Source organism: Onychomys torridus, chromosome 1, assembly GCF_903995425.1.
Source record: "Onychomys torridus chromosome 1, mOncTor1.1, whole genome shotgun sequence".
NCBI lineage: Eukaryota > Metazoa > Chordata > Mammalia > Rodentia > Cricetidae > Onychomys > Onychomys torridus.
The window spans coordinates 79,669,045-79,681,434 of record NC_050443.1 but is presented as its reverse complement, the minus strand read 5'-3'; the positions used below and the strand labels follow the sequence as shown (position 1 = coordinate 79,681,434).

Genomic DNA, 12,390 nt, shown 5'->3' with positions numbered 1-12,390 from the left:
AAAGAATGGCAGTCTTTATTTAGGATTAAGCAGGAAACACTGCAGTTTGGACCATGTATGCCACAAATCATGGCGTATCCCAAGGGGATGGCATAAGGAAGTGTTAGGTCCAAAGTGGGCTGCCCATAATGGCAGTGCCCCTGACAGTGTCATAAATGACACCATGGGCTCAGCTCAGGGGACTCTGACCTGGGAAACAGAAAGATTGCTAGTGGATTCTTCAGAAACTTGTGAAATGGGTTTCCGTCAGGAAAAGCCATTACTTTCCTTATGTGCTCCTACAGCCAACTACTTCCGGGCATCTAGTTCCCTATTAACACATAGCTGCGTCACATGTCACATCCTCCACACAGCTCCCAGGCTCTTCTAGACAGTAACCCCTCCGCCAACTCTAACTCCTAGGCTGTTCCCCCTTACACGCTTCCTCCCTTTGCAAACATAGCTTCTCTGCCTTTTGCTATTTTGTTCTCTTTGTTCCCTGGAGACAGCCTTGGCAGTTTGAATAAACCTTTCTTTTCACCCGTGGAGTGGTATAGTTAGGTGGTTTCACTGTACCCTCGCTTACAGTGAGTTTCTAATGGCAACAAAAAAGACATACGTTCACTGAAGACAAGTCCTCCTAACAAGGGGTGTCCAAGGACCAGCAAGAAGGGCAGCACCAGTCCAAGGCTGTGTCAACAGTGCTGGGCAGACAGCCCCCAGGAATGCTTCCCGTGGGAGGCTGCAGTGCCTTTGGCCAAGGTATCATTTGCCGTAGTTCTTGATACCAGGCACACATGCACGAGGTCCCCTTCTTTATAATTTTCCATTTTATTATTAACACTGCTGGAACAAGACATGGCAGCTCCATTTTGCTTTAGGGAAGTTTCATAGCAGTGACTTAAACACACAGGCGATCTGACTTTCAGCACCAGCAGGCTTCCAGCCAAAATCCATCTCCTGGGGTTTCCTGATCTGAGACCTTCCAGTGCTGAACTGGGCCAACTGTGATGGCACTGGTTATCCTAACAGGGACCAACGCAGTTCTAAGGAGAGAAGTGGTCCCAAGGGCAGCAAGCAACGGAGTTCCGCTGCGGGCAAGCCAGGGAAAGGGGAGACCTGCATGGGTCTCATCTGCATGAAACTCAGCGTGCCCTTTAAGGGAAGGGAGGTTCTCATCTCTTCTTTCTCCCACACCCTGTCTCGGAAAGACCAAAGACAGTCTGTCCCTGTGAGGAGGACGCCATCCCAGAGGCACAAACACAGAAACAGGAACAGCATTCTGTCTGGTAGTTCTGTCACAGTGACTTGTGGAAGGAGCCCTTCCTGTGATGCACGACTCCGTGAGCCTTCACCCACTTGGCCAGAGGGCGGCAGGGAGGATTCAAGTGTGCCTACTTAATTCTCCCCCGCATCCTGTTAACCACGCATTACTAGCTTGCTGTTACTTAGAACAAACCCGAGACCCAGAGAGGTCAAGCCATGTGCCCCAGGTCCTTTGGTCACCCACTAGCAGGTCCAGTGTTCTGTTTCATGAATGTTGTGCTCCAGCTGGTGCTCGGTGTCTGGACACAGCCCCCAAAGCCTGGTGCAGAAGGCTTGGCCATGTGTGTGAGATGTCAGAAGAGGTGTAGAGGAAGGAGGTGAGCCAGAGGGGGAATCAGGACCACAAATGCCTACAGGTTCCTTGAGGGAACAGCATCGCTGCCCCTGGAAGGGCTCCACTAAGACAGACAGGACCTCAGACTGAGCTATCTGCCAAACAAACAGATGTTTTGGAAATACGCTGGGGAGGTTGGAAAGAGAGGGAGAAGAAAGCCGGTGAACGGTTCAGACATCTTAACACTTCTCTTGAGAACCATCACACAACTGTCTCTCGGCCTGTTAGCTATGAGTAAGCATAGAACTCGTTAACACAGGGCTCTCAGGACCAGTCAGAACCAACTCTGTCCCTATCAACACAGCCTCTGGGGAGGCATGGGTAATGTTTACATTGTTAACTGCTAAATGAAGTCTATTTAATAAGCCAAGGCAGATGGGCTAGGAGAACATTTCCATGTGCTGGGCGTGATGGTACATTGTAATTTCAGTACCTACACACACACACACACACACACACACACACACACACACACACACACACAACAAAAGAAGCAAAGTGTTGGGATTTCAGGTGGAAAGCAGAGGGCAGGGTTTGGAGACACAAACAGATTCACTTGACTCCCTAGAGTCTCTGAAAGAGACTCAGTCATCAGTTTCTTCATGTGAGGAGCTGTGGACAGGAAGTTCAGAGTCTCAGTTTGCTCACTGTCATGGTTTGGATATTAAATTAAGTGTTCCTTCAAAAGTCTCATGTACTCAAGGCTGGATCCCTAGCTGGTGGCTCTATTTTGGGAGAGTCTGGGAGTTTCAGGAGGGACTGGCTGGAGGTTCATGAGCCTCTGGTGGTTACGTTTGGCTGCTGGCCCTTCTCCGTTTACCTGCTTCTCGTCTGTCTTGACGTAGGGAGCTTCTGCTACAATAAATGCAGCCGCGGACTATGGACTGCGATCTGAAGGAAGCCTTTCTACTTTAAGTTGCTTCTGTCTGGTAGCCTGCTGCAGTGCCAACCTGATGTACGTACTTACTAAGTGGGGAGATTCTGGCTAGCCCACCCAGTTGCTGGAAGATTAAAACAGTCGACTGTAGCATACTTAGAACAATGTCTAAGTCATGGAAGTATCGAATAGGGGCTATTGCCACAGTCAACAAGCAAGCACATTTTCTTATAACTTACATTTGTCTCTGAAAAAATGTTTTGGCCAGGCGGTGGTGGCACACGCCTTTAATCCCAGTACTCGGGAGGCAAAGGCAGGCAGATCTCTGTGAGTTTGAGGCCAGCCTGTTCTCCAAAGTGAGTTCCAGGAAAGGCGCAAAGCTACACAGAGAAACCCTGTCTCAAAAAACCAAAAAAAAAAAAAAAAAAGTTTTGAAAGCTCTGGGGCAGCGGCTGCTTTGTGTCCACTACACAGCACCAGTCCCTGGCTCCTTTCTCCCTATGTTATGCCCCTCACCTTAAATGTGGCAGTCTATGTATTTGTTAGAATGTAAGTTAGGTCACATTCTCTCCAGAGGGAGCCCAAGGAGGAAAAGCCGTTAGCTGGCCCTGGGGACATGGCAAGGTAGCCTGAGACAGGATCTTGGACAGCTCCTTCTTTCTTTCGAAAAGATGAGCTCAAAGAGGCCAGGCTAGAACTCCGGATACCTACTGTTTCCACCAAATGCGTGAGTCATAGGCCTCTGACACCATACCTGCTGGCTGGCTTTTTGTTTGTTTAGGATTTGTGTTACACAAAGGTAGATCATTTATCTACAGAATCTGTATCTATGACATACATCTATATATCTATATCAGAATATTATGATTATTAGTTTTGTTCCTTGCAGTGAAGACCAGGCACTAAGTCAGAGCAGAAAAGTGGAGAACAGGGATCTGTATACACGTCCCAGCTGCTTGACGTTCATGCTGATGAAGAGTTATCAGGGTGTTTTGTAAGCAGTAACTAGACACACTTCCTCTACTACCCTGCTCTTCATCTGGACCTGACAGGCTGTCACGGTCCCCTAGGGATGCACTTCTTATTTGTGGTGACCCCGGAGCAGCTTCCCCAGGGAGACGGCTCGGGGCAGCTCTGTGTGCTGTATACTTTCGGGGCAGTGGAGCTGACTGGACAGGAAAGGGAGGCCAGTGGCTGCACTTACCTGGTCAGCTGTGGCCGGTGGTGGCAGAGCTGGAGAGTAGGAGATCAAGCGGAGAGAAGCCTCCAGTTGTTGGGGAGGCAGAAAGAAGTTGGGCACCACAATAGGTTCTGGGCTGCAATGGTAGTTAAGGGACAAAAATACCTAGAAGTCCACCCTCATGCCAGACCAGCACCCCACCTGACCTCAGTCACACCACTTGTGTTCGCCTCGTCTCCTTCCTCCTGTCCGTGAATCCTGGCACAAGTAGTTCCCTCACCGGAAGACCCCACCCTCTCCTAACACGTGTCCTCCCTCCCGTCCCTCATCTAAGTCTCTAATGAGTTCACATCCCAACCTCCTCCAGAAAGACCTTTCCTGACCTTAGCCATGGTCCCTCATCCTCTGCTCCCTGAAAGCAGTCTGTAACACAGAAGAATGTTCAATTATTATAAGATTGTTTCCAAATCATTACTTTATATGTATGTTTTCTCTGCATGTATGTCTGTGTACCACATGCATGCCTGGTGCTTAAGGAGGCTGGAAGAGGGCACCAGATCCCCTAGAACTGGAGTTACAGTGTGAGCCACCATGTGGGTGCTGTGAATTGACCCTGCTCTGGAAGAACAGCCAGTGCTCTGAACCACTGAGCCATCTCTCCGGCCCATATTTAGTTTCCTATGTGTGCAGTATTCTTCAAGTTTCCTGATAGCAGTGTCCTTCAGTTACCCCGGTACCTGCTGGTTAAAAGTCATGTTCTGACACAGGGAGGGTGGAAAGGCAGCACCCAAGGGCAGTGCCTCGACCAGGATGGAGGTGACTGGTCCTGGGAGGACCTGCCCACTGGCTGTTCTCTGCACACACTGAAAAACCAGAGCTGGGCTGGGGAGGCGTGGCAGCACTTGACCTATAAAGGTGTGGGCTACACCTCGGACTTCTCTGTTTCCTAGTAAGCTGCTGTTAGAAGCGCAAAGAGCTGTTGAATTACAGCACTGACTCAGATTGCCTTAATTTTGAGGGAGACAGAGGGACTGTTGTGGTGCTTTTTTTAGGGTTTCTGTTTGAGCGGCTAAGTATGGCTCTGACTTAATTTGTTTACCCAGCTTGCCATTTTATTGTTTTTCTCTTAGGACAGAGTGGCCTCCAGGAGGGCTGAGACGTGCCATTTTCATAGCCCTATTCCCATTACCTAGTCTGGGACGGAATAAATGCTCAATGAATATCTCCTGAATGGACGACATGCACCCACATATATAAGCCTTTGATTTTCCTAGAGAGGTGGGGTGGACCCTGTGACCCAGGCTATCTCCAGAACTGGAGGGGCGGCTGGGCCTGTTTGCTGGTGCCGCTCTTACTACCCTTAGCCGCATTCAGCCAAGGTTACAGGCTGGGAAGGAGCACTGCTGGGAGGTGGGGAAGGAGCACTGCTGGGAGGTGGGGAAGGGGCACTGCTGGGAGGTGGGGAAGGGGCACTGCTGGGAGGTGGGGAAGGGGCACTGCTGGGAGGTGGGGAAGGGCACTGGGGTGGGGAAGGGGCACTGCTGGGAGGTGGGGAAGGGGCACTGCTGGGAGGTGGGGAAGGGGCACTGCTGGGAGGGGTCAGCTGGACCTGAACACAGAAGCTCTCCTTAGTTTGTTACGCCCTGTTTGCCCTGAGGGTGACAGTCTACTATGAGGTTCTTTCTCCTGTTTGTGAGAGTGTACAAGGTCTTACATTTAGAAAGACACTAACACTGCGCCCTCCCACCCCACCGAGACCCTCCTTCTAGTTACCAGTCAGCTGACAATCAGGAGGATTAGTTGATACAGGGAACAGGCTTGGAATGGCGTCTGACCTCACAAGGCTGCTGCTCTGGTTGACGCAGTGTGCAGGGGACAGGTGTCCACTGGAGCTGTCCTCTCCACCAGTTCCCTTAGCCACTGAAATGTGGTCTTCTCCTACCACTGCAAGGTCTTCCTAAAGTTCACACGTCCCACCATGGGACCCATCCTCACTTCTGTCCAGGACATGAAACTAGAGCCTCTGTCTGCATGCCATCTCCCCAGTGCCCCCAGTCCTCAGGAACCCTCTGTCTGCATGCCACCTCCCCAGTGCCCCCCAGTCCTCAGGAACCCTCTGTCTGCATGCCATCTCCCCAGTGCCCCCCAGTCCTCAGGAACCCTGTCTGCATGCCACCTCCCCAGTGCCCCCAGTCCTCAGGAACCCTGTCTGCATGCCATCTCCCCAGTGCCCCCCAGTCCTCAGGAACCCTCTGTCTGCATGCCATCTCCCCAGTGCCCCCCAGTCCTCAGGAACCCTGTCTGCATGCCACCTCCCCAGTGCCCCCGTCTTCAGGAATCTTCTGTCTGCATGCCATCTCCCCAGTGCTCCCCAGTCCTCAGGAACCCTCTGTCTGCATGCCACCTCCCCAGTGCCCCCAACCCTCAGGAACCCTGTCTGCATGCCACCTCCCCAGTGCCCCCAGTCCTCAGGAACCCTCTGTCTGCATGCCATCTCCCCAGTGCCCCCAACCCTCAGGAACCCTCTGTCTGCATGCCATCTCCCCAGTGCCCCCAACCCTCAGGAACCCTGTCTGCATGCCACCTCCCCAGTGCCCCTGTCTTCAGGAACCCTCTGTCTGCATGCCATCTCCCCAGTGCTCCCAGTCCTCAGGAACCCTCTGTCTGCATGCCACCTCCCCAGTGCCCCCAGTCCTTAGGAATCTTCTGTCTGCATGCCACCTAGGGTGGTTTGAAAGAAATGGCCCCCACAGGGAGTGGTACTATTAGGAGGTGTGGCCCTGCTGGAGTAGGTGTGGCTTTGTTGGAAGAAGTGTGTCACTGTGGGGGTGGGTTTTGAGGTTCCACGCTCTCACTATGCCCAGTGTCACAGTTCCCTTCCTGCTGCCTGTGAATCGAGACGTAGAACTCTCAGCTACTTCTCCAGCACCATGTCTGCCTGCATGCTGCCCACCATGATGGTAATAGACTAAACCTCTGAAACTGTAAGCCACTCAATTAAATGTTCTCCTTTTAAGAGTTGCTGTGGTCATGGTGTCTCTTCACAGCACCAGAAACCCTAAGACATCACTCCCAGCGCCTCATTGCTCTACTCTCTGGCTGTCTTCATGTCTGAGATGCTCACTTGATCCTCTGTAATCAAGGACCACATTTCCTCCTGGATGTCCTGTGGATACTTGTCCACCATGGACATATCTTTCTCCAAGACCAGCTCTCTGTGCTTCCCTATCTAGTAAAGACATCGCCAACCTGTAACCTGTGACAGAAGCGTCAGCCACACTTGAGAATTTCTTCTTCATCCCCACCTTCTGTCTGATCCTGTGTCTTCTCTCATCTTCCAACACTCCACGCTTTAGGCCAGATGGTCTCCATCTCTTGTTGGTAAAAGTATCCTGAGTGGTCTGTTGACATTTGCTTATTTTTTTTTCTTTTTTGAGACATTATCTTTCCCAGGCTGGAAAATTGCTCTGTCCCAGCCTCTGACTGCTGGCATAACAGGTATTCCCTACCACACCAGCAGGCCCATTCCTCACATCTCTTTTTGTACTTCCTCTTTTTTTTAAAGGTTTATTTATTTATCATATTATATACAGTGTTCTACCTGCATATGTCACTGCATGCCAGAAGAGGGCGCCAGATCTCACTACAGATGGTTGTGAGCCACCATGTGGTTGCTGGGAATTAAACTCAGGTCCTCTGTGAGGTCCTCTCTTAACTTCTGAGCCATCTCTCCAACCCATCTCTTTTTGTACTTCTGAGGCCTAAAGCAGCCTCTCTTCTTGCTCCTGTGTCTCACCAAAGTACTTGGAGCAATTGCCTGTACCTGCCTTTCACCAGACAATGGAAGTGGAGTTTAGTAAAGGCTGCTCTGTCCTTGGGACTTAGTGTATGGTCTGAAAGAATGGAAGGTCTGAACTCAAGCAGCCTGAGGCCTGGGCACATGTGGCAGCTCTTTCCCTGACAACAATCTGACCATAACTACACTGACTATGACAGCAGGGATGTCAGAAGCTCTGAGAGTCTGGGGAGAGGCTTTACTCAGAAGGGGCGGCCTGCTGGGAGGGCCTAATCACAGCCATAGGCCTTTCCTGATCTCTGTAATACTTAGGTTTTTCTCTGATCTGTATCATGAATCAGGGAATGAATGGCTCAGTTGGTACTTGCTGTGCAGGACCCGAGTTTGGATTCCCGCACCCATACAGAAAGTCAGGGATGGTGGCACATGCTTGTAATCCTAGTGTTGGTAAGATCCCTAGAGCACAAGAGCCACCAGCTGGTTTTGCTGCACTGGTGAACTCCAGGTTCAGTGAGAGACTCTGTCTCAAAAAATAAGGTGAAGAAAAATGGAGGTGGTTCTGGCCTCCACATGCACTAGCACATACGTGCAGTGATCATATATACATATGCATATACATGAGCACATACATATGAATATACCACATGCACACAAATGAATCATTTAAACAATGATTCTACTCATCTGATTTTCTCTATTTTATGGAAATGTGATAGTTTAATCTGTATTTACTGATTTCTACTCTGCAATGCTAGGTGAGGGTGAGCATGGGGGAAAAAAGGGACACTGACCCAAGGAGCTTGTAAATCTGGTTGGATAGGGGTCATGTCTTCCATTTGATCTGAGAACAGGCTCAGGAAGGCTAGACCTGAATTCACATCAGTAATAAGATGTGGGGTCTGGAGGGTCAAAGTCAGGACTCCTGATATCCAGGATGGGAAGATCTCTTATCGTAAAGCAGCTTTCTTCACTGGCCGGTGTGGCACACAGGATCAGCTGGTTGGGAGCCCATATGAAGGATATAGATGGTGCTAAGTGTTTGACTTTCCTATAACATGCCATTGTTTCAAAGGAGACACAGGGGAGTCTCAGGCACCACATCTTCCATCAGTAATTACATTCTGAGCCTAGGCAAGTCTACCTCAACGATACTTCCTTTTTAGTTCTATCACAACTTTCTTTCCTTTTCCTTTTTAGACAGGGTTTCTCTGTGTACCCCTGGCTGTCCTGGAACTCCCTCTGTAGACAAGGCTGGCTTTGAACTCAGAGATCCACCTGCCCCTGCCTCCTGAGTGCTAGGATTAAAGGTGTGTGCCACCACTGCCTGGCTCACTTTTTTTTTTTTTAAAGTTAAATCCTGGGGGCTGGAGAGATGCTTCCGTGGTGAAGAGCACTGGCTGCTCTTCTAGAGCACCTAGGTTCTATTCCCAGCATTCTCATGGTGGCTTACAACTGTCTGTAAACTCCTGTTCTAGGGGATCCAGCTCTCTCTTCTGGCCTCCATGGGTACTGCATGCGCATGGTACACAAAATACTCATGCTCATAAATTATAAATGAATCTTTAAAAAAAGTCACTGAACCTGTTTCCTCACATGCAGAGTAGATGACACTCATTTAAAATACTTTGAGTGACAAATTTTAAAAGTTCCTAGCATACAGTAAATACTAGTAGTCAATAGTAATATTCTCTCTCTATACCCACCCTCCTTTTTGTGGTCCTGGGGATAAAAGCCAAGGCTAGGCAAGTGTTCTACCAAGGGACTCTAGCTCTAGCTCCAGCCTGCCTTTTATTCTAACGGAGGGCCTGAGTCTTGCTTTCAGGTGGGAAACTGCACAGTATATAAACTGGAGAAGCCAGACAGAAAAGTTCACTGTGAATGTGCTACCAACACCCAAGCCCCAGTCTGTGCTTCCCACCTGAAGGGGCTGGTATCAGTGGTAGATTTGCTGCTTGTTTGCTTTGGACAAGGTCTTGCTCTAACCTACACTGACCCAGAGCTCCCAGTTCCCCAGTTCTCCCCACCCCAGTGCTGGGATTATAGGCATGCGCCACCAAGCCTGGCTTCAGTGGTAGACTTAAGGCACTAATCATGCAAGTGAGATTTCTGAAGGAAGAGCCTTCCCGGGTCCTACACCCTCCAGTGCATTCCACACGGGCCACTGGTCCCACTCACTCTTAGCCTGACACCAGCACCCCAAGTGCCCAGGGAGAGATGGCCTAGTACCCGCCTGTGGGCAACACCAAAGGATACAGGAGGCTCTGCCTCGTGGATGCCTCTGGTCCGGTTGTTGCCTGCTTCTGCCTTGAAGCAGGGGAGTCCACGGGTGGCTCCTTGTGGTTTTCCCTTTTGCTTTGGGAGGGCAGGTGTGGAGGAAACTTCTCAAAGCTCTCAGAAGAGTCGCTGAACTCACTGGAGAAAGCTTCACTCTCAGCCAGGACCTCTGGCATGGGCCTCTTGTCCCGGCTGATGTGTGGTGAGCTCCATCCAACAGAATCACTGTTCTCTTGGGCTCCTGAGAATGCCAGGCCTGGGACAAGCTGAGGCTTGGTTGAGGCAGACTCTTCAACCTTGGTCTTATAGGCTCCACCCTCACAGGCAACACTTTGTCTAGGGGAGCCCTCTATAGACTGGGGTTTGACTGCCTTTTGTGGACTGCACATCAAGCTACTTCTGACCTTAAGCTCCTCTCTGGAGAGTGGTCCTAGAGGACAGGAGGGGCCTCCTTCCCTTTGTCCCTCATTGGGCTGAGGGCTGAAGACCTCACTCATGTCTGACATGAAACTGGACCAGGGGCTAGTTTTGTCCGTCACTGTGGTAATTTCATTTAGGGTCCTGGGCTCAATAATGTCTTCTTCATAGTCTTCATCACTGAGGTCTGGGTCCACCTGGGTGTCTTCACTGCTCTGCACCCCCGTGACGGCTTCTCTGTGCCCCACTGACTCGCGCAGCACCCTTCCTCTCCCTGAAGCCTCTTCAAGGACAGGGGCAGGCAGGGGATTTGTGCTCGCCTCTCCAGCTCCTGCCAGTGGCTCCTCTGGACTGGTGCTTCCTCCTCTCATGGCCTCGGTGTCCTGAGCATCTGGGAGGGTGGTGACTGCTCTGCTTCTACTCCTGGCTTGGTGGGAAGTCAAAGCTGCTTGTGAGTCTCTGGTGATAGTCTGCAGATCTGAATAGCAACAGATACCACTCTTACTATATGCAGGGCTACAGACCACACTGTTTCCTCACCGGCCTCTAGCTTCCCAAGCATCCTTGCGATCAGACTGTAAAGAAACCTCCCAACAGTTAATTCACCCAGGAGTCAGTGAAACTGTGCTCACAGCAGTATGATTTCTAGTACTTTATTCTATATGGGGCTGGGAGCTAATCTATTTGTAGCTGTGGAGACACCTGTGGAAGAGCTCACGCTCAGATCTCTCGGGAGCTGAGGTCCTGACGGGCATGCTCATGCTTCCATTTACTTCAGTAATCACCTATATCAAAACCAAAACAGAGTCCACTCATTTACCTGCTCGATGACAGTTATTAAAACTATCTCTCTTACCTGGAAAATAAAAGCAAGGGAACCTTATCAACACACAGCAAAAGGAGAGAATGGAAGCAGCAGGGCACTGGGAAGAACGCAGGCTTTGGTCCAGTCTCTACAGTTACGTTTGTGGTCGTGAGCAAATTACTCCCCCTGAGCCTGCTTCTTTCCAATGTGACCAATACCAGCCACTTCACAGGCTTGGTACTCTGAGAGAAATGGGCAAACCCTGCATAGTGCATGTACAGGCACTTAATAAGGAGGGAGAAGTACCAGACAACTCAAATTATTTTTTGGTAAAATGAGGGTGGAGAAATTAGTAAATAAGTTGGCATAATGGTACATGCCTTTGGTTTTAGCTATTCTGAAAGCTGAGGCAAGACAACTGCTTTAGTATAGAAGTTTTGAATGAGCCTGGGCAACAAGGCAAGATCTCATCTCAAATAAGTAATAGCAAAAACAACAAAGACACAGGAAATGACATGTTTGCATGATTCTTTTAGAGAAAAAGTCAGAAGCTAGTGGCGGATTTGACTCCCAGGGCTAAGGGCTCTACCTGCTCACTGAGAGGGTTAACTAACCGGAGGGGAGTGTGTCTGTAAACAGAATAGGCACCAGGCACGGACTTATTTGGCCCTGGTCTTTTGGTTTTAATTACTGCCTTGGAGCAATTCCCTTTTATAAACCAGTTTATCTTCCAGTGCCTATCACCTCTCCCCCACGGCTCTACTCTGGCCATGTTTCATAAGGAAGCACACGAGAACACACTACAGTGGAAAGCTGTTTCCCACATCAGCTTGTGAGTGTCTCAGGGCAAGGCCCACATGTCTGGTTCCTGTTGACTTCAGGGGCCAGCAAAGGCCTACTACACAGATGCAGCGTGAATGAGACCCCATCAGTGACTCACTCATACCTATTTGTCTAGGGCCCTCTTCAGAAAAGTGTACTGAAGTGGGATGGACACAGAGCAGGCTTTTGTTACTTTTGAACTGTTTCCCAGATGTAGAGAATCAGCTCTCTTCAAATCCATACTGTCTCTGTGAAAATAAGTTCTTATTCTGTTATTTCCTAGCCAAGAACCCCCTTTTCTCCACACCTCCTCCTTCTGTAAGAAGCACTATGATGGAGCCTAGGGCTTTGCACATATTTGGCCACTGGGTTGAATCCTTACTTTCTTTCTGGGTAAGTGTTAAACCTCCAAATTTGGCGTCAAGACCAGCTTCAATCCTTCTGTTCTTTTATTACATTGCTGTGAAGGGACTCCCCATCTGTAGCCATGTGTATCCTGCTAAGGTCTCTCTTGTTTCATCTTGTGACACTCTTTCTTGGGAGAAGCTTCTTTGGCTCAGGACAGAGTATAAGTTTATGG

At 49.9% G+C, this 12,390-nt stretch overlaps 1 protein-coding gene across 2 annotated transcripts in view; it reads right to left on the bottom strand.

The window, feature by feature from the left end:
- C2cd3 (C2 domain containing 3 centriole elongation regulator) overlaps nucleotides 1–12,390 on the bottom strand; it is a 126,162-nt gene that overhangs the window by 10,035 nt on the left and 103,737 nt on the right. For both annotated transcript variants that reach the window (XM_036187331.1, XM_036187338.1), the window contains 2 exons: nucleotides 9,746–10,661; nucleotides 3,721–3,832 (listed from right to left, as the gene is read on the bottom strand). In XM_036187331.1, coding sequence (XP_036043224.1) covers nucleotides 3,721–3,832; nucleotides 9,746–10,661 — 1,028 coding nt within the window. The remainder of the gene's footprint in view (nucleotides 1–3,720; nucleotides 3,833–9,745; nucleotides 10,662–12,390) is intronic.